Consider the following 23,447-nt stretch of genomic DNA (forward strand, 5'->3'; position numbering starts at 1 on the left):
CAAAAACGGCTAGCGGGCAGGGATCGCGCAGCTTCGGAATCCTGCCGCTCATGAAGCCGACAAACCGGAACTTCTCCTTCCTACTGTTATATTGAGGTAGTCTTGAAATTGCATCTGCCATAAAGTTTTTCCCCGCAGGTACATATTGCAATATAAAATTAAAACGATGGAAATACAATGCCCAACGTACCTGTTTAGGGGACAATTTCTGTGGCGACTGTAGTGCTTCAAGCCCACACCTCAAAAGGGACTTGAGTCCCCTCCAACAAATGCCTCCAGGTTGTTAAAGCCCAACGAACTACAAGTGCCTCCTTATAGTTCTGAAAGTGTTGGGTTGGATGCTGGATGGAACTCATGGTACCAAGAGGCATAAGTTGAAATTAACAGCTTCCAGTTAGCCAACGGGGTGGATTCCCTTCTGCACAGGATCATGGTCCCACTTCCTTCCCATAAAATAGGTCAGAGTGGTATTCCCATCTTACAGGTGTCAGGGGCTATCTGGCTTTTAGCCAGCTTTTGCAGACTTACTAAGAACATCTGCTGGCTGATCATCTATATTGACCTTGTGACAGATACATTTTAACCTATTATCACAAGCCGTACAAACGGCTCTTATTTTTAAATCTACCTCATTCTGAAATAAGGGAGTTTAAAATTAGACCCCCTAAGGCAAGCCTACTGTATTATTCCAGCAGAACATGGGGGTTAGAACATTCTTTCTCCCCTTCTGCCTTTCTTTTCCTTTTCTCTCCCCAAGTGTCTGCTCCTGACATGAACATCATCATGCCTACACTGGACCTGACTGACAACGTTAGCATCATTTTTAGTTCAAGCTTCCTCTGGGCTACAAGCAAGGCAACTATCCCTGATGAAAGGATGTTTGGGCACAGAAAGGGGTGGGGGGGAACCAAGCCAGTCTGGCTTGCGGCGTGAAGCCCCTAGAGCTAAGATTTCCAATCAGAACAAAAAAAATGTAGCTGATTAAATATTTAAGGAGAATGTATTTTGGGTAACTTCCATTACATTTCTTTCTCTGCCTCTCTCCCTTTCCTTTTTTTTTTTTAATAGAGCCATTGCAATAAAGAAGATGTAGAGCGGCTGCAATTAAAGCAGAAAGCAAAAGAGGTACGACTTTCAAGTTACCAGGTTTGGCTTCGTGTTAGGAGGAGAGGTTGTCAGGCCTCCCCTGGCAATTAGGTCAGGGTTTATTTTGCTGTTGCATACCATTTGTGGAGGCCTTGGGGAAGGACAGGAACTGCTGCAGGCAAGGGCAACGCTTCAAATGAGGCCAGTGAATTATCAGCTCTTAACACTTCACTTTCATAGTTCACAAATAACTATTTCTAAGCAGAGCACAACTACAGCAATGTGCTGGATAGGAATATAATGTGGGATTATGAGGGGAGGGGAAAAGACACTTTAAAATTTAGCATCTGGGACTGTACAATAGCCTACATTTTTCCAGGGTAATTGTTCGTTTTGTAAATCTGATACTGCTTATAATTCTTTGGCTGGGAGGTGGTACTGGGATTTAGTTTTAAATGGAAAACGCCTCTGGCTTTTAATTTTCTGGGCCCAGCAGTTTTCTGTTCTGGAATGGAGCCCTTGTTTCACACAGTTCATGTTTAGCTGCAGGGGTTTTAGTTTATAGCTTAGACTGGTTAAGCTGTTACTCCCAGAGGCCTGTGCATAGCAACTGCAGAAATCAACAAATAAGTTCATTTATGTCTGCTGCAGCCTCCTCTCAGTAGCTGACTTTTTACATTTCCCAATATCCATTTCCTGACTTTTTTAGCCGGAGAGAAAAAAGCTCCACTAATTGGAGCTTATTTTAATTGAGCCTTAATATTGGATCTCGCTGGAGTTGCCCCCAGAGCTACTGGGAACAGAATTAAATGAAAATACCTAAGGTTGAAAACGGTGTGAGTGAGATTTTTTTTTTTAACTTGACCTACAGATTCTTTTCCCCCACTGAATAAATCAAGCCTGTTCACATTTCTGATTAAGGATCTGACAGAAAACAATAATAAAGACAATTGAGGTGGGAGATGTGTGATACTGAGCTTAAGAAATTGGTTTCTATAGTTACTTGAGTGATTCTGTGCCATTAAAAAAAAAGATCTTTGTAGTAAAAGTGATTTTTCTGAGCAACCTTTTTCTTAACTGTGCCTCTTGAACTATGAAATTTGTTGTTGCTTAACATTGCTACGGTTGGCTTCTAGATGCCAATAGAAGCAGCAGTGGGTTATTTATGAATGCTTTAAAAGCCCTTATTGCTTGGATTAATGTAAGAGGTGAGGCAAAATAAATAGCAATCCAGTAAAATGGTCGGAAAATCAATCCACCAGTTTCCAGCCAAAGATGAGAAGGAGAGAAGAAATAAAGGTGTATGCCATTCTTTCAGATGAGTTTTGCTGTCAAAGGGGTTGCTGCATGTTGCCAACTTTAACAAAAGTGACCTGTTCCTTGGGTCTCATTGGTCTCCATTACGACTTGCAAAGCATTCTGTGGGGGCAACATTTGTTTCTTTCCGAATAAGTCAATCTAAGCATTCTAAGGGATGGTTTGTGAAGTGCTGGAAGTCAGTAGGCTAGAATTAGATAATGTAGGGCATTTCAGGATTAAAACAACAGAGTTCTCAGGCCATATGCCACTATAGAGCATGTGCATGTTGCCATATAATTGCAACACCTTGTATGCTTGTTCATATCAGTCCCTCTTAAAAATATTCCTGGCAGTGTACTTTATTATAATAAACTTATGTCAGGGATCTCCAAACTTGGCAACTTTAAGACTTGTGGACTTCAACTCCCAGAGTTCCTCAGCCAGCCAAGTTGGAGATCCCCTGCTTTATATGATAAGCTAGCGTGATGAGGATTTCTGGATCAGTGTACTGTTGTGTACAAAAATACACCTCTACTTTTATGAGTTTACAGTATAGAATCCATGATAAGGGAAATCAGGAGGGGGAAGCATGGATGCATAATGTATTTGTATCTAAGCATCAGTAACTATCATGGCATAAATACTAGGGGGATTAATCAAAGGCTAGAATGGGGAACTGAGCACAGAACAGGTTAAACTAATTTATTTGAAAATGACATCTTGCTGAAGAGGATTGTGGGATATTTGAAGAAAGAAAATGATCCTATAGTGGCAGATATTGCTTATGTAGTATAAAATGCACATAAGCCAGAGAGTGCCAGTGTAGCACCCCTTTCCTCCAGGATAAAAATGCTGAATGAAATTAAAGGAAAGGTTTCCCCTGTCCATTCATGTCTGACTTTAAGGGGTGATGCTCATCTCCGTTTCTTAGCTGAGGGAGCCAGTGTTGTCCAAAGGCACTTCTGTGGGCACGTGACCAGCATTTCTATATGCCGAGGCATAGAGAACACTGTTACCTTCCCACCAAAGTGGTACCTATTTATCTACTTGCATTTGCATGTTTTCAAACTGCTAAGTAGGCAGGAGCTGGGGCAAGAACAGGAGTTCATCCTGTCACGTGGCACTCGGGTCTCAAACCTTGGCTGTCAGCTTTCCACCTGACCAGTTTAGTGTATTTAACCGTGGTTCAAACAAGAAATGTGACAGATACCAAGATTTTGATATTATGAAGAATGTTTAAGGCCATAAAAAATAGCTGACCTCTATTATACAATATGCTGTTATCTACATTAAGATGCGACATAATTATCCCAAGTTTTTTCATTACTGTATTCAGAGGCAGGATTATTAGGCAGCCATAATTGAAAAGTCTGTCACGTTCCTATTTAGGAAATACGTCTAAGTCAGTGTTTATATTAATTTCATTAGCTGAGTCAGTATGTTAATAGTGGTTAAGGTAAGATCCATTCAAATTCTCTGATTGTAGTGCTTAGTATGTGACTTTGCTAGTTTTTTCACTAACTTGCTTGGGTAAGATAACAAGAAAGTGTTTTAGGTCACTTGAACCCACTTAGGAAAGCTGGGTGTAAATGTAGTCGCAATAGTGGTAATAGTTGTGCTATTTTTGAAGTAGAAAACTAGGTCTCTCACAGAATAAACAGTCTCAGTCAGCTTGAGCAAAGAAAAAAAAATGTCGGATTTATATTGTCTTTATTGTGCTTGATAGAGGAACACTATTTTGGGTAGCATGGACTCTCCTTGGTTATTTATTGAGGATGCTATAATCACCAATTCCAAGGCCCGTCTCAAAGTGTCTGTTCTGTGATTCTAGATAACAAAAGATAAACAATGTTATCTCCCAACATTTACATTCTGCAACTCTGCAAACATCACTATTTACAAATAGTGTAAATAATTGTAAGCTCAGATTTCTGGGAGGAAGTTTAAAGGGCAACATAAATACCTTTATTCTTGGTAGAGGCTTAGACCCTTAAACTCTCCATGGGCTCATTTTCTCTTTGGGAATTGAAAATTCAGTGTGGGTATCTTGAGGGTCTTTCAAATGATTCAAAAAAACCTTTGTCCTTTTATCTTTCCTGCCCTTCAAATTTCAGAAAAGAGCTGGAAATATTGGTGTCACTCACATTTGTGATGTTACTTATCATGCCTCTTGTTCCAAAAGTGAAGCGTCTAATCAGAAATAAATTCAATTTCTAGCTCTTAAAGGCTGTTCTTATACCATTTATGTATGGCCAAATATTTGTCTCTTGATTTAGCTGTGATAGCATCCTGAAATGGCAAAAGAGATGGTGAAACACTTACAGTGAGGGATTTCAATTTGCTTCATGCAGGCTGAATTTACAGAATGTAATCTATGTAGTGTTTCTCAACTGAATGCTTTCAGATCCATTGGAACACAGAATTCCCACATAGAATTGTCAGAGGGGATTCCAATAGAGAATTGTGATCCTGCACATCTGAAGATACCAGGTTGGGGAAGACTGTATCAAGAACACTATTTCCAGACGCAATTAACTGCTCTAAGACAGAATTATTTAGGATGGAGCTGACATAAGAGCATTGAGCATGATTTTAATACCAGAAAAATTCAAAAATCTAGTTCAAGATATAAATATAGCTAAACCATTTGGGAGTAATACTTGCATTAGTACTGAGCTTTAACTTTAATGTAATTGGAAAGGTGCCTAGAAGGTTCAATATGCACACCCCGCATTTCGAAGTGTAAGAATTTTTTAAATAAAATAATTGTAATTATAAAGAAGTAAAAGGTGTTCATACTTCATACATGCAGAAAGTTTTGCATACAAAGTTGCATATAGTAATAACACTTAGCAATAGACTTATTTCATAGTGGAAGGCTGGAAGGCTGAGTCAACCTTGAACCTGGTGAGATTGAACTCCTGGCAGTGGTTAGAGGCAGCCTGCAATACTGCATTCCAACCATTGCGCTATCACAGCTCCCACATATGTAGGGAATCTGCAAGTTTTATTAAAAGCCTCTACAATAGGGAATTTAAAAAAATACATGTCACAAATTAGAAGGATGATTAACTAATCCAGGAATGCTAAGATATGTCAATACTAATGTCATCAAGTTAATGATGAAAAAATTATCTTTAAAAAATTAGATACAAATGAACAAATTTTCTGGGAAAACTAATACAAATTGACATGAGGAAAAGAACTGAAAGTGAAAATACATTAATATTTTTAAGAGAAACAGGATCAAGAAGTCATGTATGATATTTAAGCATTTTGGATATCAAAGGAAATTGACATCGTCCATCTGTTGCTTCTATTAGTTGTTAATGTTTGGCTTTTATTGCTGCTCTACCCTTTTGGCTTAAAGCGTCTTGTGATTTTACCTGTGTTTTTAGCCACTTGGAGGGACATGTGGAATATACATTCTCTAACATGTTTCTCTCCTGTAAACCATGAATGCCCCCTTTTTAAAAAACTCTAAGTTACTTGATATACCCTTTTTTAATAGTTATTTCAGGCCCATTATAGAAAGAAGACTTTACAGGTAGTCCTTGACTTACAACAGTTTATTTAGTGACCATTCAAAGTTACGACACTGAAAAAAGTGACTTATGACTGTTTTTCACAATTATGACCTTTGCAGCATCCCCATGATCATGTAATCAAAATTTAGATGCTTGGCAACTGACTCATATTTAGGACTTGCTGTGTCTCAAGGTCATGTGATCACCTTTTGCAACCTTCTAACAAAGAAAGTCAATGGGGAAGCCAGATTCACTTAACAACCGGGTTACTCATTTATCAGTGCGGTGATTTCACTTAACAACTGAAGCAAGAAAGGTTGTAAAATTCACTTAACAAATGTCTCACTCAACAACCAAAATTTTGGGCTCAATTGTGATCGTAAGTCGAGGATTATCTGTACAGCGTTTCAGTGCTAAGAGAACACTGGTTGTTTTATGTTGTATGCAAAAGGGTGAGATCCTTGCAGAAGTTTTCCCAGACAATAAATTTTTAATAGTAGCAGTAACCAATTATCAGGAGTTGATGATTACACATTTCTTTTTCTTCAGGAAAAAAATGAATGTGTTTTTAGCTCAACTTTGGATAATGGAAAAATGGTATACTTTTTCAATGATAGCAAGCAGCACCTTTTTTTTTTTCAAGTCTCCATCAGATGGCACTGGCCTTTCATTTGCTTGAACTAGTTTTCTTAATCTGTGTGGCTCCATACCTTACTTGCATTAAAGCATAACAAACCTTTGTGCTGTGAAGCTAAAATGTTAATGCATGTGTTAAATGGCATTAAAAAAAAAGATTACTCCTACAACATGGATGTTTATTGCCTCCCTTTGAGTCCCTATGAATATCCTGCTCTCTAACGATCTGCAAAATTCTTCCCCTGATGATTCAGCACCATCAAATTCATACTTTCCTTTATTATATGCAATGTCTCTGTTAAACAGCAAGAGATAACTGAACAGTTTCCTACTCATCCTTATTATCATAGTTACTCCCTGTTTCTTTTACGTTTAGCCTCTGTCTTCACTGGCATAAGCAGGCCTTGTAGGATTTGCTTTCTTATGTTCTTCAGAATCTGAGGTGACTTGAAAATATTGCTTTTGGAGATGCTCTTCTGTTTCCCACAATTTGACTTGTTGATTTGCTCCTAAGTTGCAAAATGCTTGTTCCTATATTGGTGCTATTGCAAACATCTTTTCCCCCATCTTGATGGATAATCAATTATTTGTTCAGCGCCAGTCAGTCTTTTGACTCTTTTCAGAATGCTGGCAATGATAGTCTGAAAATAAATTTGGGTGTTCCCTAAAACAGCTAGTATTAAAAATATGTTTGCAAATATATAATTAAATATACAATTAAAATCAAAACATAATTTTTATTTTTATATCTATTTTAATCTGTCTGTATCAATCACAAGTAAATTTAAGTAAAAATGTTGCTTTAAACTTTTACTCTTTAGTGCTTTGTACCTATATACCCTGTTTCTCCAACAATACGGCCTCCCCCAATAGGAAGTCCCAGCATGTTTTATAGGCATGAAATGAAATTAAGCCCCTCCCCCCAAATTAAGGCCTCTATTAAAACATACAAAATGGGGGGGAATGGTGAGGGGGGCTTGCCATTAGGAAGTACTTTTGTTGCACACCCGGATATGGTGCTGCCTGCGTTGACCCCGATACAAAGTGCCCCACCAACGCCAAGGTCAATATCCAAGCCGTTGCCGCCCGCCCGAAGATGGAAGGGGGGGAATTAAGTCACCCCCGAAAAGACGGCCTAACCATTTTTTCGGGGCTCAAAAAAAATAAGACCCAGCCTTATTATATGAGAAACATGGTAACTGGGATAGCTTTAGAAATGTAGTTTAAGTATTAGGGGATGTAAGCATGCTACAGTTGGGGAGGATTCTGTAGAAGGACAAAGAATACTATTAGATACATTTGTAAGACAAGAAGAAAATGTTATAAAACTGAAGATAAATAAACTGAGTTTAGGGAGAGAGTTTAGCAGCTGGCCGTGGAAAATCTCACTGAAAGACAAGAATATTATGGTTTTGGGTTGTAGTAGGGTTACTAGGGATTCTACCTATTTGACATATGCCAGTATTGCTAATTCTGCATGGAAAATGGATGAATAAGTGATGGTGATAGGTGAAAATGAGTTTAAAGGACAGATGGACTAACCATTTTGCTTGTTCAGCATTAGGCTTGTGAGTGAAAAACAATAAAGAAGATCGTTCAAGCTTTACTGAACATTATAGGGTCTTCTGTATTCTTGCACAAGATAAATGTAAGATATGTAAGATAATGTTTTAATATTCAGTTAAATCCTAATGCATCTGTCTTTAAGTTGGTCTTCTGCAGATAGTTCAGGATTTCAACTTCCAGTTTCCAGCCTAGTGTTTTGTCAGTTGTAATCCAAATACATCTGCAATGCACTGGTTTGGGGGAAAGTGTTCTTGAAGGTAAATAAAATCATGTTTCAGTTGACCTGGTAACAAACCTTGGTTTGTATGGACATTTTAAACTAGTACAGGTCTTTAAGTAACAGGTAGATACCTTATATGTGGAAAAAGTGGAGGGAAGTGAAGGTGATGCAGTGAACTTTTATAAATGTGAAAATTTTAATTTGTGCAAGGTAGATTTATTTCTCCTTAATGCTGAACAGAGCAGACAGGAGTTCCCTTTTTAAATTCCTTTGTGTGGCTGTAGCATGGCTGCATATGCCATCTAACTATTGAGAAGGGCTTTAAAAATATACCTCTACTTTATTTGTGCTTCAGGTCAGATTAACCAAAATGGTTATTGTGTCACCTAGAAACTACTTGATTGCTTCAAGACTAGACTTTAAAAACCCTATATATTATTATTAAAAGGGCCAGGAGCAACAAAGACCGTTTTACCATTTCTGCAATGTTTTCATGGCAATTTGATCTTTACACAGGTTAAAAAAAAATCTTTGTACTTGGAGCTGATGGAAAAATCGAAGAGGGGAAATGGTTTTGAAACGCTTTCTCTATGGCTTCTGATTGCCTTTTTTGAGTGAATATATATAAGGATGAAGCTAGAAGAATCAGTTGGCTTTGTGCAGACTTGCTTTATTTAGTTTAAGAATGCACATCTTCCCCCGTATTCCTCAGTAACTGATGTTAATTCTGTCAGGAGATAAAGGCACACATGTCTGGCTCACATGTACAACGTTGTCATAGCTTACAAAAGCATATATATATATATATATATATATGCTAGTATAGCTATTTGAGCTTTTTATAAGCAGTCCCCAGAATGGAATCTAAGTAATTATTTATATTTCAAAGCTGCCCTCTGCAAGAAGGAAGCTAAAATACCTGTAGCAAAACCAAAAATTAGTGTAAAACCTAGTGCATAAAATATCTATTTTAAAACACTACCACGATTGATTTGACTGCACTCAAGAGCTTTGGACCACATTTCTGTATTTATTTGTATCTAATTTAACGTATAATAAAGAGGGACCTTGTGAACAGTGCTGTCCAAGTGTGAATTCCAACCATTGTTCGTTTATATGTATGTTTAGGACCAATAACACTTCTTTGCTATTTAAAGAGCAGGTCAATGTGGGAAAAAAAGCTAATAAAGCATAGTTTTCACTATATTCAGTTAATTTTCCATAACTTTCTCTTACTCTTAGATGCAACAACTAGAATTTGCACAAATGCAGCAAAGGGAGGCTAATCGTGCAGCCCTGGAAGCCCTTGGGCCAAGAAAAAAGAGACCACTGGATTCGTCTATTTCTTTTTCTGGACTTGAGGTTTGTAACATTATGCTTTTCTCCTCTCTGCTGCATTATCTTCACCAGCTGAACCTTGTCTGTTTTTTGTAAAGGGTATGGTCTGCTCACGGAATTGTTTTATAGTGGAATATTTCATCATTTTCCTAGGAATCGGCCCTCTGAGCCATGTGGCGAAGACACTCGCTTTCCATTGGAAGGTGGAGAGCTCAATCTTAGATAGCGTCAGATGTTTCTCTGACATCTGCTGCGAATTCCACATGGTGTCAGGAAGAGCATCCAGCCACTAAATGGTCAACTTCATCCAGTCACCCCGACTCTACCCTGAATTAAGGGATTATAGGGTTGTAAAAAGGGAGGTGGTGTTTAAAATAAGAATCAGTCCTTTATTTGGCATCCAGAGAACTGGACTTGATTGTGTGGTGTTCTGTGAAGGAATTATTCTAATACCGGTAATACTGCAGCAAAACATACTGTTAAGGAGCATGCATATAAACAAAGCTTATAAAAATGTTTATCTAGAATCTTCCTATAAAATTCTTATGGAATGTTGTACTATTGGTTTCCCAGTGTGGAAAAAAGTTGGAATGGTCCAATAATATAGAAGAACACCCATTATTCCCATTGAAAGCCCATCTACCCTCCCTAGAAATTTTTCAGTAGCAAATCTTCCTAATAATTTTGGCTGTGTTCCAAATACATTTTGGTATCAACCGGTTTAAATAGATTTAAAAATAACAAAAAAAATTCTAGAAAATTTTTTGCTTCTACCTGTTAAAAACACATCCTAGTCAAAGCAAATTAAAATGTTTTCTCACAGTGCCTCTTTAATTGTTATCACTATTTTTTAATACTTTTGATTGAGATGGACTCAGATAAGCAAGGGAAAGGAGGACTAGAAATGGCAGGTTCACATGATTGTAGGTGCATCTGTCATGTGTTTAGTGTGGATGTGCCTTCAAATGTATTGTTTTCTGTCCATTGCTTAACAAACATAGCACTTACATTCTGAGCTTAGCTTAGAAAATTACATTCTTCTAATCACATACGCTCTATTTCTGGGTAGGGAGTCTGTGTCTTTATATTCCCACAGTTTCAGATGCTCAAAACATGTCCCACAGCCTTGAATGGGGACTTCTGTCACTAAAGGTAATGTTTAAGTTGACAGAGGAAACTATACTGAATAATTGTATTCTTTATTTAATATAATATAATTTATTTTATGTTTATATTTATTTATTTTGCTCTAAATTCTTTTCCCTGATTTTTCCTGATTCATGGCCACCCAAAACTTCCCATGTTGTATTGGAGAATCACTCTTAAGAGATTGCTGTGTTCTGAGGCAGGTTCCAGATAATTTTTTACAAAAAATATTTTTGATTCCCAGCACTGATTTTAAGCCCACCATCCTTCTTTCCTCTGGGCGCTTTTGATTGTCTGGAATCCCACTGCCACTTGGTGGTTATCCTAGCTTCTGAATAATCAGACTTGGTAGATCTCTGGATTAGGTTATTTCCTTTGCAGAAACCAATTGGGCAATCAGCCATCACTGAATCTCAGGACTTAACGGTCTTTTTCTGAATAGTTTCGCTTTTTTGCTAAGAGTCATTTAAGGTTAAGGAATTGCAACCACCACTTTCTCTAATTCAATATTTCAATACCGCAATTGTGATTATGTAGCAAGAGTGGCCATGAAACAACGGAGGGAGGAACCTCATGATTTGCAGAAACTCCCCCCAAAATTAGAGGGAGAAAGAAAACCTGGTTTGAGAGGAAAGAGAATCTTCAGAACAGCCAGTGGGTATTGTGCAGAATGTTTTTTTTAAAGTTTTTTATTTTTTAAAGACAAACACAAACATAGAACATCAACATAAAACAATCTTCCAAAATACAGCGTGTCGGTTGATACATTTCTTTTGTGCAATGTCATAATATCAACAGTCTTCCCCTTCCAAACATACATTCATGTTACATAAATCAACTATACATATTGTATTATTATTATATCATTATTAGACTCAACTACAAATTCACATAATTCTTATCAAGAAAATCTGAGTTTTAATCTGAGAACAATTCATTTCATTATATTCATATTATATTATCTAATATCATTACATTATATTATCTTGCATATGATATTGTGCAGAATGATGACTGAGAGGGTCGAACTGAAAGAGGGTTGGAAGGATAGTGACCGTCTGTGATTGAAAACCTGAGACAAAATAGGGGAAAAGATAATAAATAGATATGCAATAACAGTCTTGATAAGTGAATAAGTTCATATAGAAACTTCATAAAATATTCTTTCTAACTAGAATGAGAGTAGTCTATGGAAATCAGAACAGAATCCCAGACTTTAAAGAATGATGTACATCCCACTCTCAAAATTGGACATTTATGGTACTTCTAGATGAGGAAAATTTAACATGAATTGTTGGTTGTGCTTTCTAGAAAAGGAGAAAAAAGTATATACTGTATGTAAATAGACAGCTGCAATCCTAATAGAAACCAGCTGTCCTCTAGCATTATTGCATGACTCTATCAGTGTGTGTAAGTTTCTATAGTTCTCAACAGCAATACGAAATATACTTCATATATTAATCCTGCTTGGCTTCAATGTGCCAGATAGACTAAAGAGTCTTTCTATTGGAAGAAGCAGAGTTTTAAAAATGAATTGACAATGGCAGTAGTAATCAATGACAATGATAAAAAGAAATCATTGGTAGGCTAATTGTCCTTTCTCTTGCTACTCCTGTGAACTATGCAGTAGATTTCTGGATCATGGTTGCTTTAAGAATACCTATGCAGATAAAATGTGGAATATTGAAAAATTGTGAAATAGGATGTCCAGAATGTTAAAGCATACAGAGGAGACATATGAGCAGAAGACCAACCCAGCTAGCCCACAAAAGCAAATTAACACACCAGTGGGAAATATTAACTTGCCTTTGAGCTTGGGTGTATAATTTTAATAAATTAGTAGCTATCTTTATGTGTATAGAATGAGCTTTTATCTCTCTTAATTACTGCTGAAAGATTTGAAATCATGAGCTTGGTGTAACAGCTTTCCCAGGTCCCTCCCATCACAATTAAACTTTTCATTAGGTAAATCATTATGTTTACTATTAAGCAGGAAGAAGCTGCATCAGAGCAAAGTAGTAATTATTTCTAGCTTTTCCTTTTGTATAATGCTAGAGGGTTTGCAATGGGTGCCCCTTGGACATATTCTTGCTGTCGCTGCTGTGACTTCTTTCTTATTAAACGCTCCTGGTATAATTCTATATAACACTATTGATGAAAATGCCCATGGCAATGGAGTCACGCATCAGAACAATAGAATTCAAAATTTTGTGCTACATGAGCAGAAGTACATTTAGGCATACTGTACGTGTACTTTGCATATTTATAAGATGCCTAGGAAATACAGCAATTGCAAGTTAGTGATTTCATTAGTTGTAAGCATTTCTCTGAAGAGTCTATTTAGAAACAAAAGTAGATCAGTGGTTGGATCAGTGCTATGATTTTCTATGGAATCCACTTTAGCTTGTCAGATCTAGAGTTCTTAAAGAGCCAATGGCATTTATCCCATCCACTTGCCACCAATATTCATAAAAGCATCTTGAAATACTGGAAACTTGTTTCATGTATTGTGTACCATTCTTTCTCACCATAAGATACTGCAGCTTAAGTATTCGTTGCTTGCCAGGAATATATTAGAACTGTTTCATGAAAGTATTCATCTTCGGACATATTTAAAAATGATGCTGGTATGTTGGAAATGAATATAAGGATATGTACAGACAAGTGTAACTAAGAATATTTCATAATTACCGGGTAATTTGGAAATCTTGAAGCAGGATACTTGCATTGCAGGCATAATAACAAGGAAGACAAAACATCCTGATATGTAAACAATATTTTGTTCTGTTCGGCAAAGAATGGAGGGCCTTGAAGTAGAATATGGCTTGAGGATCTATATGCACTATTTGCATATTTTCAGAAAAGTTGGCTAACTTAAATATGTAGAACTGAATAATTTGAATGCAAGGATGCATTTTCTAAAGCAGATAAATGTCAGGAATAAATTAGTTTCGCACACATGTGTCTCAACTCTAGTTACTGATCTTATCAGTAGGGAATAAGGCAGTGCTAATTTCCCCAGATTGCGTTTTGAATTTTATAATATATAGTTCAGAGTGTAATGAAGCATCTTTTGTTCCTGTGCAGTGGGTACATGCAGCAGATAGCTCTCTGGGCTTGAGTGGAAGATGTCATTTCTTCTTTAGCCAGTATACCTCTCAGAGACCTGTAAAAAGGTTTGGACATGAGCAAATAATAATAATAATAATCAAAAGATAAAATTGTCTCTTTCTCTAGCAGAACTGGTTTAAGGGTTCATCAGCTTCAAGGAAACATTTAAGTTATATGCTAAGAATGAAACTCTGAAGCTTTATATATGTCACTAGCTTACTTTGACTAGTTTAAATGTAGCAGCTTATAGGCCTTCATCCCCCTCCCCAAACCCACCCATGAAAATTAGCGCAACTGAATTAATGCAAATTTGGGGATTCATGATTAGGACATTGTAAAAACTTGTGTTTTAAAGAAGCATTATCCTTATTACATCACCAACAAAGGTCCTTTCCCACAGAAATGTGTCCAATACATTTTAAGTATTATTTTTGTTACATAAGTCATAGTTTAAGGTCTGTTGTCATTCTTGCTATGGAAGTTAAGTCACTCTTCCATTGTCTGGGAAATATAGGAACCTCTAATTTTGTATTCTACTTATTTCTCAGCATCTGGTTATCAAAATGATTTATTGATAACAAATGTCTATAAAAACAAATAGTAGGTTTTTAATTGTAAAGGATTTAACCAATTGTTCTAGTATCTCTGGTCTCTTAGAAGTTGAAAATGCTGCTAGTCTAAACAAATTTTACTGTAAATATTGCTATTGAATTACATCTGATAGATGATATTTATCACTTAGCATAGCATATGTTAAAAATTCATCTACATACTTCATGGATATGTATGTGTGTGTTTATGTATGTATGCATGCATTTCCTTATTTATTTTCAAGTTGGCCTGGGAATCAGATGGGGAAAGTTCCATTCTAGAGATAACTGCTAGATTGATTGTAGACTCCATCTCCCCCCCCCTCTCTGCTGTCCCTCCCATCCATCGTTTTGCTTATCATATTGATGTATTATTCTCATTATTTTCCTTTGTTGTAGTTTGTTTATTGTTCTATCACTTCTCTTTACACTTTTTTTTCATTTTTTTTTATTTTTCTTTATTGTAAACTGCCTTCAGTATCATGGCAAGGTAGGTGGCAAATAAATTTAATCAATAAATTTAATTAGCCAAATCCCTGTTATATACAGGTAAGTTGGTAATTGCTCCATAATGTGGATATAAATTTTGAACTGCCAAAACCAGTGCAATCCTCCCTCAGTTTTTTGAGACTTCAGGAGTTTTCATTTCAAGAGGCAACTTGAATCTTGCATCCTTTAATCTTTCCTTTTTCTCCTTGTTATGCTGGAGAATGCATATTTGTAGACTAGCCCAATGATCCTACTTCCTATATTTCTGAAAATTATAATACACGATCCTTTAAAAGTAGTTTATCCTGTCACTTATTTTTATTTTTCAAAAGTGATGAAATTTGGACTTTAGCATTGGTTTCTGTTAATAGTGCAGTTCATGGAAAGTAATAAAATACCATGGTGGTTATTGGCATTTCATATTCAATGATCTCATTTCAGCCTCCAATAGCTGTCAAAATCTGTAAGTGCAACATTCTGACATGCATATTGACAAATTATTTTGGTTAGTCTGGATGAAAATATGTCAGCATGACAAACTAAAATAAAGTTTTTCTTTTTTGTGGCCCTGATTTTTTTTTATATAAAGTAGAGGAGGAAGGGATAAATTAACATCTACTGACAGATGCATTTGTTGATCTTGCATAAGATGTTCGATTGTAGTTTAGCAAATTTCAGGTTTAAAAGTTTCAGTTGACCTTATATTAAGTGCTTTCCCGTTCTTTGTTTTTATTTTTCATCTGTAAAATAAGCCTACATGCCTTTGTGCCTCTTTACTATTGAATTTTCTTTCTTTTTTTAAAAAAATCCCTGGTTTGTAATAACTCAGATGATAGCCTAACTCACTTCACAGGGTTGTTATTGTAGGGAAAATAGGATGGGGAACATTAGGTATGTTTGCCACTTTGAATTATTTATAAAAAAATAATAAAGTTGGTATAATAACTAATTAATTAACTAATTTTAAAAACTATTTTGCATGACCCTTGTGGGAAACCTGGTCTTATAAAAAAAAAACTAAAAAAAAAATAGATCCATAAAGCCTGAAATCTACTCAGTTATAATCTAGTTATTCTGAAAGAATACAGAGATTAACTGTTGCAGAAAATCTGTTTCTCTGGGGAGCAAGAAGCATTTTAACATGTGAATCATTTCAATTAGCTATGAAATTCCCCTTTGTGTTAGATGCATCTTGAGCCTCTCATACTCATCATTCATGACTAATTGAGATGCATTTCATTAAAATTGCTAGAAAACAACAAATATAATAGTTGAATGTAATTGGAAGAACTAATAATGTACTTTTTATTGGAGGCAAGTGGAATTCAGATGGTGTTAAACTTTGTAGCAGCTTTGGGTTTAGGCTACATTTGTTGACATAAAAGCTATGCCTGTATAGTAAATAGAGCTATTCCAGGCTGCAATTCAAAGGTTTGAGCAATGTAACTCACAGGCAGAATATTCCTGCTATTCAGAAATGGAGCTTAATTATTTTGTGTGAAAGATCTCTGCAATTTAAATGACTAATTGTATTGTAGCTTTGGGCTAAACATATTGATAACATAAATGTTGATGGCATCTGCAAGGTCAAGAGACTGATAATTTTGATTATAGTGCTTAAATGATCTGGCAAAAAGTCAAAATACTTCAGTTTAATAATTGTCTATTAAGGTAACATGACATATTTTGTACTGTATTTGTTACCCCCAGGTACAGATTAAAGATCTGATGTAGCCACGGAAAGTGACATGCATATATGAATCTTAGCATGGTGGAGAATAAGCTGTCTCCATATTTGCAGTAATTTGTCTCAATATGTAAAACATTCTGCTGGTTACACTTGAACCAATTTGTAGAAATGTCACAGAGGAAATGGGGCAGAATGTTGTACAGCTGAATATTAATACCAGTTTTTTTTCTAAATCTTGACAGTTTTAACTCATTTCCAACTGAACTGAAGATAAAAGATCCTTAATGTACACATTTATTCCTAAATTGTTTAATGTATTTCAGTATTCAAATACTTTTCAGATTGTAGCATGATTTGTTTCCATAAACGTTATTCTTTTATTTTTAAAATTCACCATCCTTTACTAGATATGCAAGCAACACTGTAAACAAAATAGCTTCTTGTGAAGTTTAATGATACAGCTATATGTAGTAACTATAGATTATTGTTGTAATACTGTATGCACTCAAACTGAAACCGTAGGAAACCATTTCCTTTTTTGTGATAATTGTATTAGAGTTTATAAGTACAAAGATAAATAACTTATAAAAAAACTAAGAAAAAGAAAAATATTAAAGAAGAAAAGTGAACAGAAATAGAAAAAGGAAAAGAAAGCAGAAAAGAAATTCCATTGTAAGTGTCTTCAACATCAAAATGTCTTCCTAAAAGAAAAAGTTTCATTCTACTCTAGGATTCTGGATTAAGGGCCACTTCTGAGTCCTAATCAAACTATTGATTGAAACATAATACAACATAATCACTTTGAATGGGTAAGTGAACTTTGGAGCCAAAGGTCTGTTAACATTGCAGACTTACAAGTCAAGCAGCACAATATGCCTTCAGGGGCTACACATGTCCATCGTTTTGGTCCAGAAGGTTGGGGTGTTTTCTAGAATAAATCCATGTACATTAGTTTAATTTAAGAATGTATAAGGCTGCCCAACTCTACAATGGCTCTGGACAGCATATATGTACACCATTTACTCTTTTCCTAAAAATTTACATTGAAACTTTTAAGTTGTTGCCAAAACCCATATTATATACTGACAGCATCAGGCAGGAGTATCATAGTTTTCAAAAGAACAAGCACTCTCAAGTAACTGTACAGTGGCTACACCAAAATAGCCCATCAAGAACCAAGCATGTCCAGCAAGCCACTGGAATGCTCAATTGCATGCAAAACAGAGGTGGTATTCAGCAGGTTCTGACCAGTTCTGGAGAACCGGTAGCGGAAATTTTGAGTAGTTCAGAGAACCAGCAAATACCACCTCTGACTGGGCCTGCCTCATCTATTATCTGCCTTACCACTAAGTGGCAAATATTTTAAAGCATATATGCAAGTTGTTATTTTCTCCCTCTAATTGGCTTCTTTTGAATTTGTGAAGAATCCTTGCACTTCTTGAAAAACCTGAAAGCCTCCAGGGGGAAGATTCAGAAAACCATCCTGAACTCAGACTTAAGTAAAGAAATAATTGAATGATGTTATGCATAGTTGCCAAATGAACAATTCAATATTGGAGTGAATGATGAAAATATCTAGATCACATCCCTCCCCTCCCCCCTTACTTGGTATCTCTCTGACGTTGCAAAAGAAGAATCTATATGTCATAGTCTTCAATTCAATTAATCTATGATTGTGTATGTTTGAATTCATGTAGTTTTTAACTCAAGAAATTGTAGTGCTTTATATTCAAATTTTGATCTATGCATGTGTTGAAGACCCACCAAACTTGACAATGTTTTTAATGTGAGCAATAAAAATTTTAATCCAAAAAATATTACTCTGAAAAAATAGGAACAAATATTTATTATAGTAATGGTAATAAAATCTTGTGATAATAAAGATACAGTATACCAATGTTAATCAAATAAGTTGTCTTCAACATTTACCATCAGGATGTGTTTGATTACAGCTCCTATAACCCCTAGTTAGTTTGCTGGGATTACAGGAATAGGATTGTATATCATCTGGCAGCCCCCATATTGGGAAGAGCTGACAAAATATTACAAGGACTGCAGTTATTTGAAAAATTCTTTCTCAAGAAAGAGATTTCTTCCTGGAATTGTAGTCCTTATATACTATTAATGACAATGAAATGGGTGAATTTCTGTATGAATGCTCAAGAAGACATCTCAGAGCAAAGTAAATCTTTCTACTTCCTTATAGGTCTTTGACTTCTGAAGGACATCACTTGGAGGGTTGAGAATCCCCAGGGGTTTGTTTTTCTTTTTCTCACCCTATTTTTCTTTGAAATGTTGTCTTATGTTGAGGTCTGACTCTTATTGTATCATACAAGAAGGAATGTCCCTTATCCAATGGCACCAATCTCCCTTCCATGCCTATTCCAAATTTCTGAAGAAATAGGAAGTTTCAACCAATAGTATTTTTATTATTTTGGATTAAATCAGTCAGTTTCCTGATATTAGCAGGGAAAATATACTTTCCCAAAAAGTAGATTGTATCAACTGTTCAGAGTGGCTTAATTAAATTGCTGATAGTAGACTTTTTTATACCACGTTTATATTTTACTTAAATTGCTTTTTACATCACTTATCAAACTTCAAAGTGCTTGGACTTAAATTGTTTCGGCCATGCTTATAAGCAGAGGTTGAAGTTAATTTAAGTGCAATATCATTAAAATGTCTCAGATAAAAATGTTTTCTTACTCCACTTCCTATCTAAAACATTTTCCCTTGAAGCAGTTTGCAATATAATGTTAAAAGTGCTATGTTTACTTTTGACATTGGATACAGGCTATATGAGGACTAGTATTGTGTTCATTGCATACTTAAAATGAGCTGACTAACAGGGATAAGGACCATGGTCAAGTGACCTTCCCAGAACAGAAGTGGAGAACTAGCAACTACTACCGTAATAGATTATTGAAACATAGGCATTTGTAGAACATGTCCAGGCAATCAGTATAATACTGTGAAAAGAATTCAAATCCAAGAGTTGGAAGAGGTCACTTAGGCACTGAGTTTAACTCCTTTAATCACTGCCAGAATCCAAACAAGTATGTCAGCTGTCCATATTTTACAGGAACACGTTCAGTGAAAGGGAGCTATTAACTCTGCTAGTTGACCCTGTCAAACAGGTTCTATTGTTAGGAATTTGTTCCTAATATTTAATTAATTTTACATATACATATAGCTGTTAAGAACTGAGTAATTTTTTTAAAAATAGTGAAATGTTAAAAATAGGTATAACTGCTATACATTGGTTGAGATCTGTAACCATGTAGGCTCTATTTACTGCTGTTGTGTCTCTCCAGAGTTTCATCCAGCCTAAAGATACTGAACTCCACCAATTATTCCTTATAAATATGTCAAGATTCTCAGTGATCCAAGTAAAGTTGCCTGGAATTGAGTCTGGACTTTTTTTCTTCTTGTTCAAAATGTTTCACTGCTTATCCAAGTAGCTTCTTCAGATTCAGCTTCTGTATATTCCTTACAATGTTTTCACTTCAGAATTCTTGTATTTTTTATTGTTTTCCTCTGAACTCTTTCTTACACTTTGTTATTACTGTATTCTTTGTAAAATGTGGTGCCCAGAATTTAACACAATTATCTAGATGCCGTCTGACCAATGCAAAAAAAAGTAAACGGGATTATGATTTCTCGAGCATGGTGTTCTACCTATGTCGATACAACCTAAAAATTGCCTTTTTTGCAACCACATTATACTGTGGGTTTATATTTTAATTCATAATTGGCCAAAACACCCAGTTCCTTTTTGTATGTTATTGTTGTCTGCTGATACCTCACATCTAGTACTTATATCTTTGATTTTTCCTACTCAAAGGTAGGACTTGTAGTTTGTATTTTCTGAAATACATTTTGCTGATTTCTGCAAATGTTCCACCTGTTCATGATCCTTCTGGATAACACTTCCTTCCATCTTAATGTGGAATAGTTAATGGATATTAGTGGTGTATGATTGCTCAGTCCATTTTAGCATTTAGCTCATACCAAAAGTATCATAATTCACCTCACTTTCTTCTATTCTCCATCAGATCTCATGGGACACTTCATAGAATATCATAGAATAATGTATTCTATTTCGTAGAATATGTTAAAGTCAAGGTTCACTGTGTTTACCACATTCATTTGTAGTCAACTGAATGACTACATTTTTTCACTGTAGTGACTGTAAAGTGTAAATCCTTTGCAGGCCTTCTAACAAATATTCTGGTGGCCTCTGAAAGGCCAACAACTTACTAAATGAGTTTTATATTTCTAGGAAAAGACAATAGGCATCTGTTGATGGAGGGAGAGGGAAATGGTGAAAGTAAAAATAAGCAATGATTTGAGAAGTGGGCATTTTAACCAGGTTGTTAAATGAGTTGACTATATTATGAGAATGTTATACCCAGCTTTGGCTATGTGTTTATTGTAAGTATTATTTGTTTTGTACTTTTTATCTTATTGGGTTTTTTAAATCAATGTAAAATTGATAAACTTTATGAAGTCACAATGTGTGAGTATGATGGTCTTATAATGAATAAGTATGCCTTTTTCTTACTATTCCCAAAAAAAAACATTCCATTTTTTTTTAAAAAAAAAAAAAAAAAAAAAAAATAAAAATATAAATATATTTAAAAAAATTAATTGTTAAATTCAATGGATTCCAAATACATTGAAGTTTGTGACTCAATTGTAACTGAAGCAGCAAGGCAAGTATTGACCAGCTTTGGAGGAAAAAGAAACTGCAAGGATTCAAAGTCAGACACTTTCCTCAAACTGTTGCCTGTTTTATTTGCTATAAACCTGAGCAAGCCAAATCCTTATAGTGGTTTAACTTGAAGTCCTTTGCAAATACAAGTGATAAATATGGTAAAACATTCTTCTGATGGCAAGCAGGTTCTCCCTTTTTAATCACTGTGTACTGTGCACTAGTATGATATGGGTATTAATACAGGCAACAAGCTGATTTATTAGAAAAACTCAATAGGTTGTGTGAATAAGGAAGAGGGTCATAGTGGGAGCAGACATCAAGAGATTGTACAGAACAAATATTGGGTAGTGATACTTAGCTGGCCTCTTTCAACCCATTGATTCAAGATCTGATTGCACTTGCCATCCATGGGCAGATTGCCTACAGATGTATGGATAAGTATAATGAAATATGAGGTTTTTTTACAATGAATATTCTCAGTAAAAACGTAGTGTATGACTGTATCCGAAATATACTGTATATGTCTTGAGTATTGTAACTATTATTATTACTTGGGGGGGTTGTCACATTTTTCCACTTTTTTGTTATAGCACTTTTTATCCTTTTTTCTCTTTGATTATGTGTCACTGTCACTTTTCTGTTGCTCTTCTTTTTTGTTATTAATTTAAAAAGCAATGTAAATAAATGTAGTGATTCTTGGTTGTTAAACAAAAGTCTATTTTGGCTCAGCAGTCAATGCCTTTCTTTTTTTTCCTCCCATCCAGGGCTTCAACAGATCATCTGGTCTTGTGAAACCATACCTTTGGCCAAGAATAACCCGAATTTGTCTCAGGGACTTGATCTTTTGTCTGGAACAAGAGAAAGAAACAAAGCATTCTCTAATCTTATATCAAGCTCTTCTGAAATAGTGGCTAATGGAATTCTGCATTTCACCTTATCATACATTGCCAAAGAATAATTTGTTTGCACTATCCTGAAGTCATATATTACAAGAAATTGTTTGTAAAGTCATTGTTGAATGTAGGCAATGCTGCCTGGACATGTGGAAGAGAAAAGGCTTTGGTTGCCTGCTAAATTCCATGCGAGATACTGTACTGGTATATAAATCCGCAATATTATTCCACGAAGCGTGTGCCTTCTAACATTGCAGTTAGTGAAGAATGACGTGATGAATGTATTTAATGACAAACGAGCAGTTTGCTAGTGCATAGCCTGCAGGATTCAGCCTTTCTGTGTGTCCTAGAGAAACCACCTGGGAGCCAACTAAAAAGTGTCAAAATGCAGGCTATAATTTCCTGCCTCAAAAAAAAGATGGAGAAGAAAGAATCCCTACTGGCATTTCTTTGTGTTACTAGTCCTACCAGACAAATCTGTAAGCAAACTACAGTTGTAAGAGTTGAAGAAAGCAACACTTGAAAAGTCAAAGTAATTTTGTGGGGCACTTCATAGGACAGTGGCCGATCCATTTTCAGCATGACTTCATTTGCAAATGTATTTGTGTGTTTTTAAAGTATTCTACACAGTTCAAGATGTCCCATTGCTTTCTTTAGAATATGAAGTGATTTCATCTCATATATATATATATATATATATATATATATATATATATATATATATATATATATATATATATATATATATATATATATATATTTGTTAAGTTTTAATGGTACTTACATGTATGGTATTCAGCTTTGTTCGGGTATTTTCCCACATCATTATAGTTGTGCTTTTAAAGTTGTAGCAATGTTTCGGCAGAATCTCATTTGCCCTCATCAGGCTTCTGTATTGTGTTCGTCTGACAAACAATACAGAAGCCTGATGATGGCAGATGAGATTCTGCCGAAACGTTGCTACAACTTTAAAAGCACAACTATAACAACGTGGGAAAATACCCGAACAAAGCTGAATACCATACATGTAAGTACCCTTATATCTATATATAAAAATCAGGGATCTGCTCACTCTGCACTGGTAACTTCAAAATAATACTAAAACCTGATAAAAGCAGAAGAAAATTTTTGCCAGGGCA

At 35.5% G+C, this 23,447-nt stretch overlaps 1 protein-coding gene across 2 annotated transcripts in view; it reads left to right on the forward strand.

The window, feature by feature from the left end:
- Positions 1–23,006, forward strand: part of TAF4B (TATA-box binding protein associated factor 4b) — a 64,640-nt gene extending 41,634 nt beyond the window's left edge. For both annotated transcript variants that reach the window (XM_087961659.1, XM_087961658.1), the window contains exons 13-15: positions 1,069–1,125; positions 9,577–9,696; positions 22,180–23,006. In XM_087961659.1, the coding sequence (XP_087817785.1) occupies positions 1,069–1,125; positions 9,577–9,696; positions 22,180–22,323 (321 nt within the window). In that variant the 3' untranslated portion in view covers positions 22,324–23,006. The remainder of the gene's footprint in view (positions 1–1,068; positions 1,126–9,576; positions 9,697–22,179) is intronic.
- Positions 23,007–23,447: the final 441 nt, after the last annotated feature.

This window comes from Notechis scutatus, chromosome 3 (genome assembly GCF_049901735.1).
Source record: "Notechis scutatus isolate UNSWTSFEM ecotype Mainland chromosome 3, rNotScu1.2, whole genome shotgun sequence".
NCBI lineage: Eukaryota > Metazoa > Chordata > Lepidosauria > Squamata > Elapidae > Notechis > Notechis scutatus.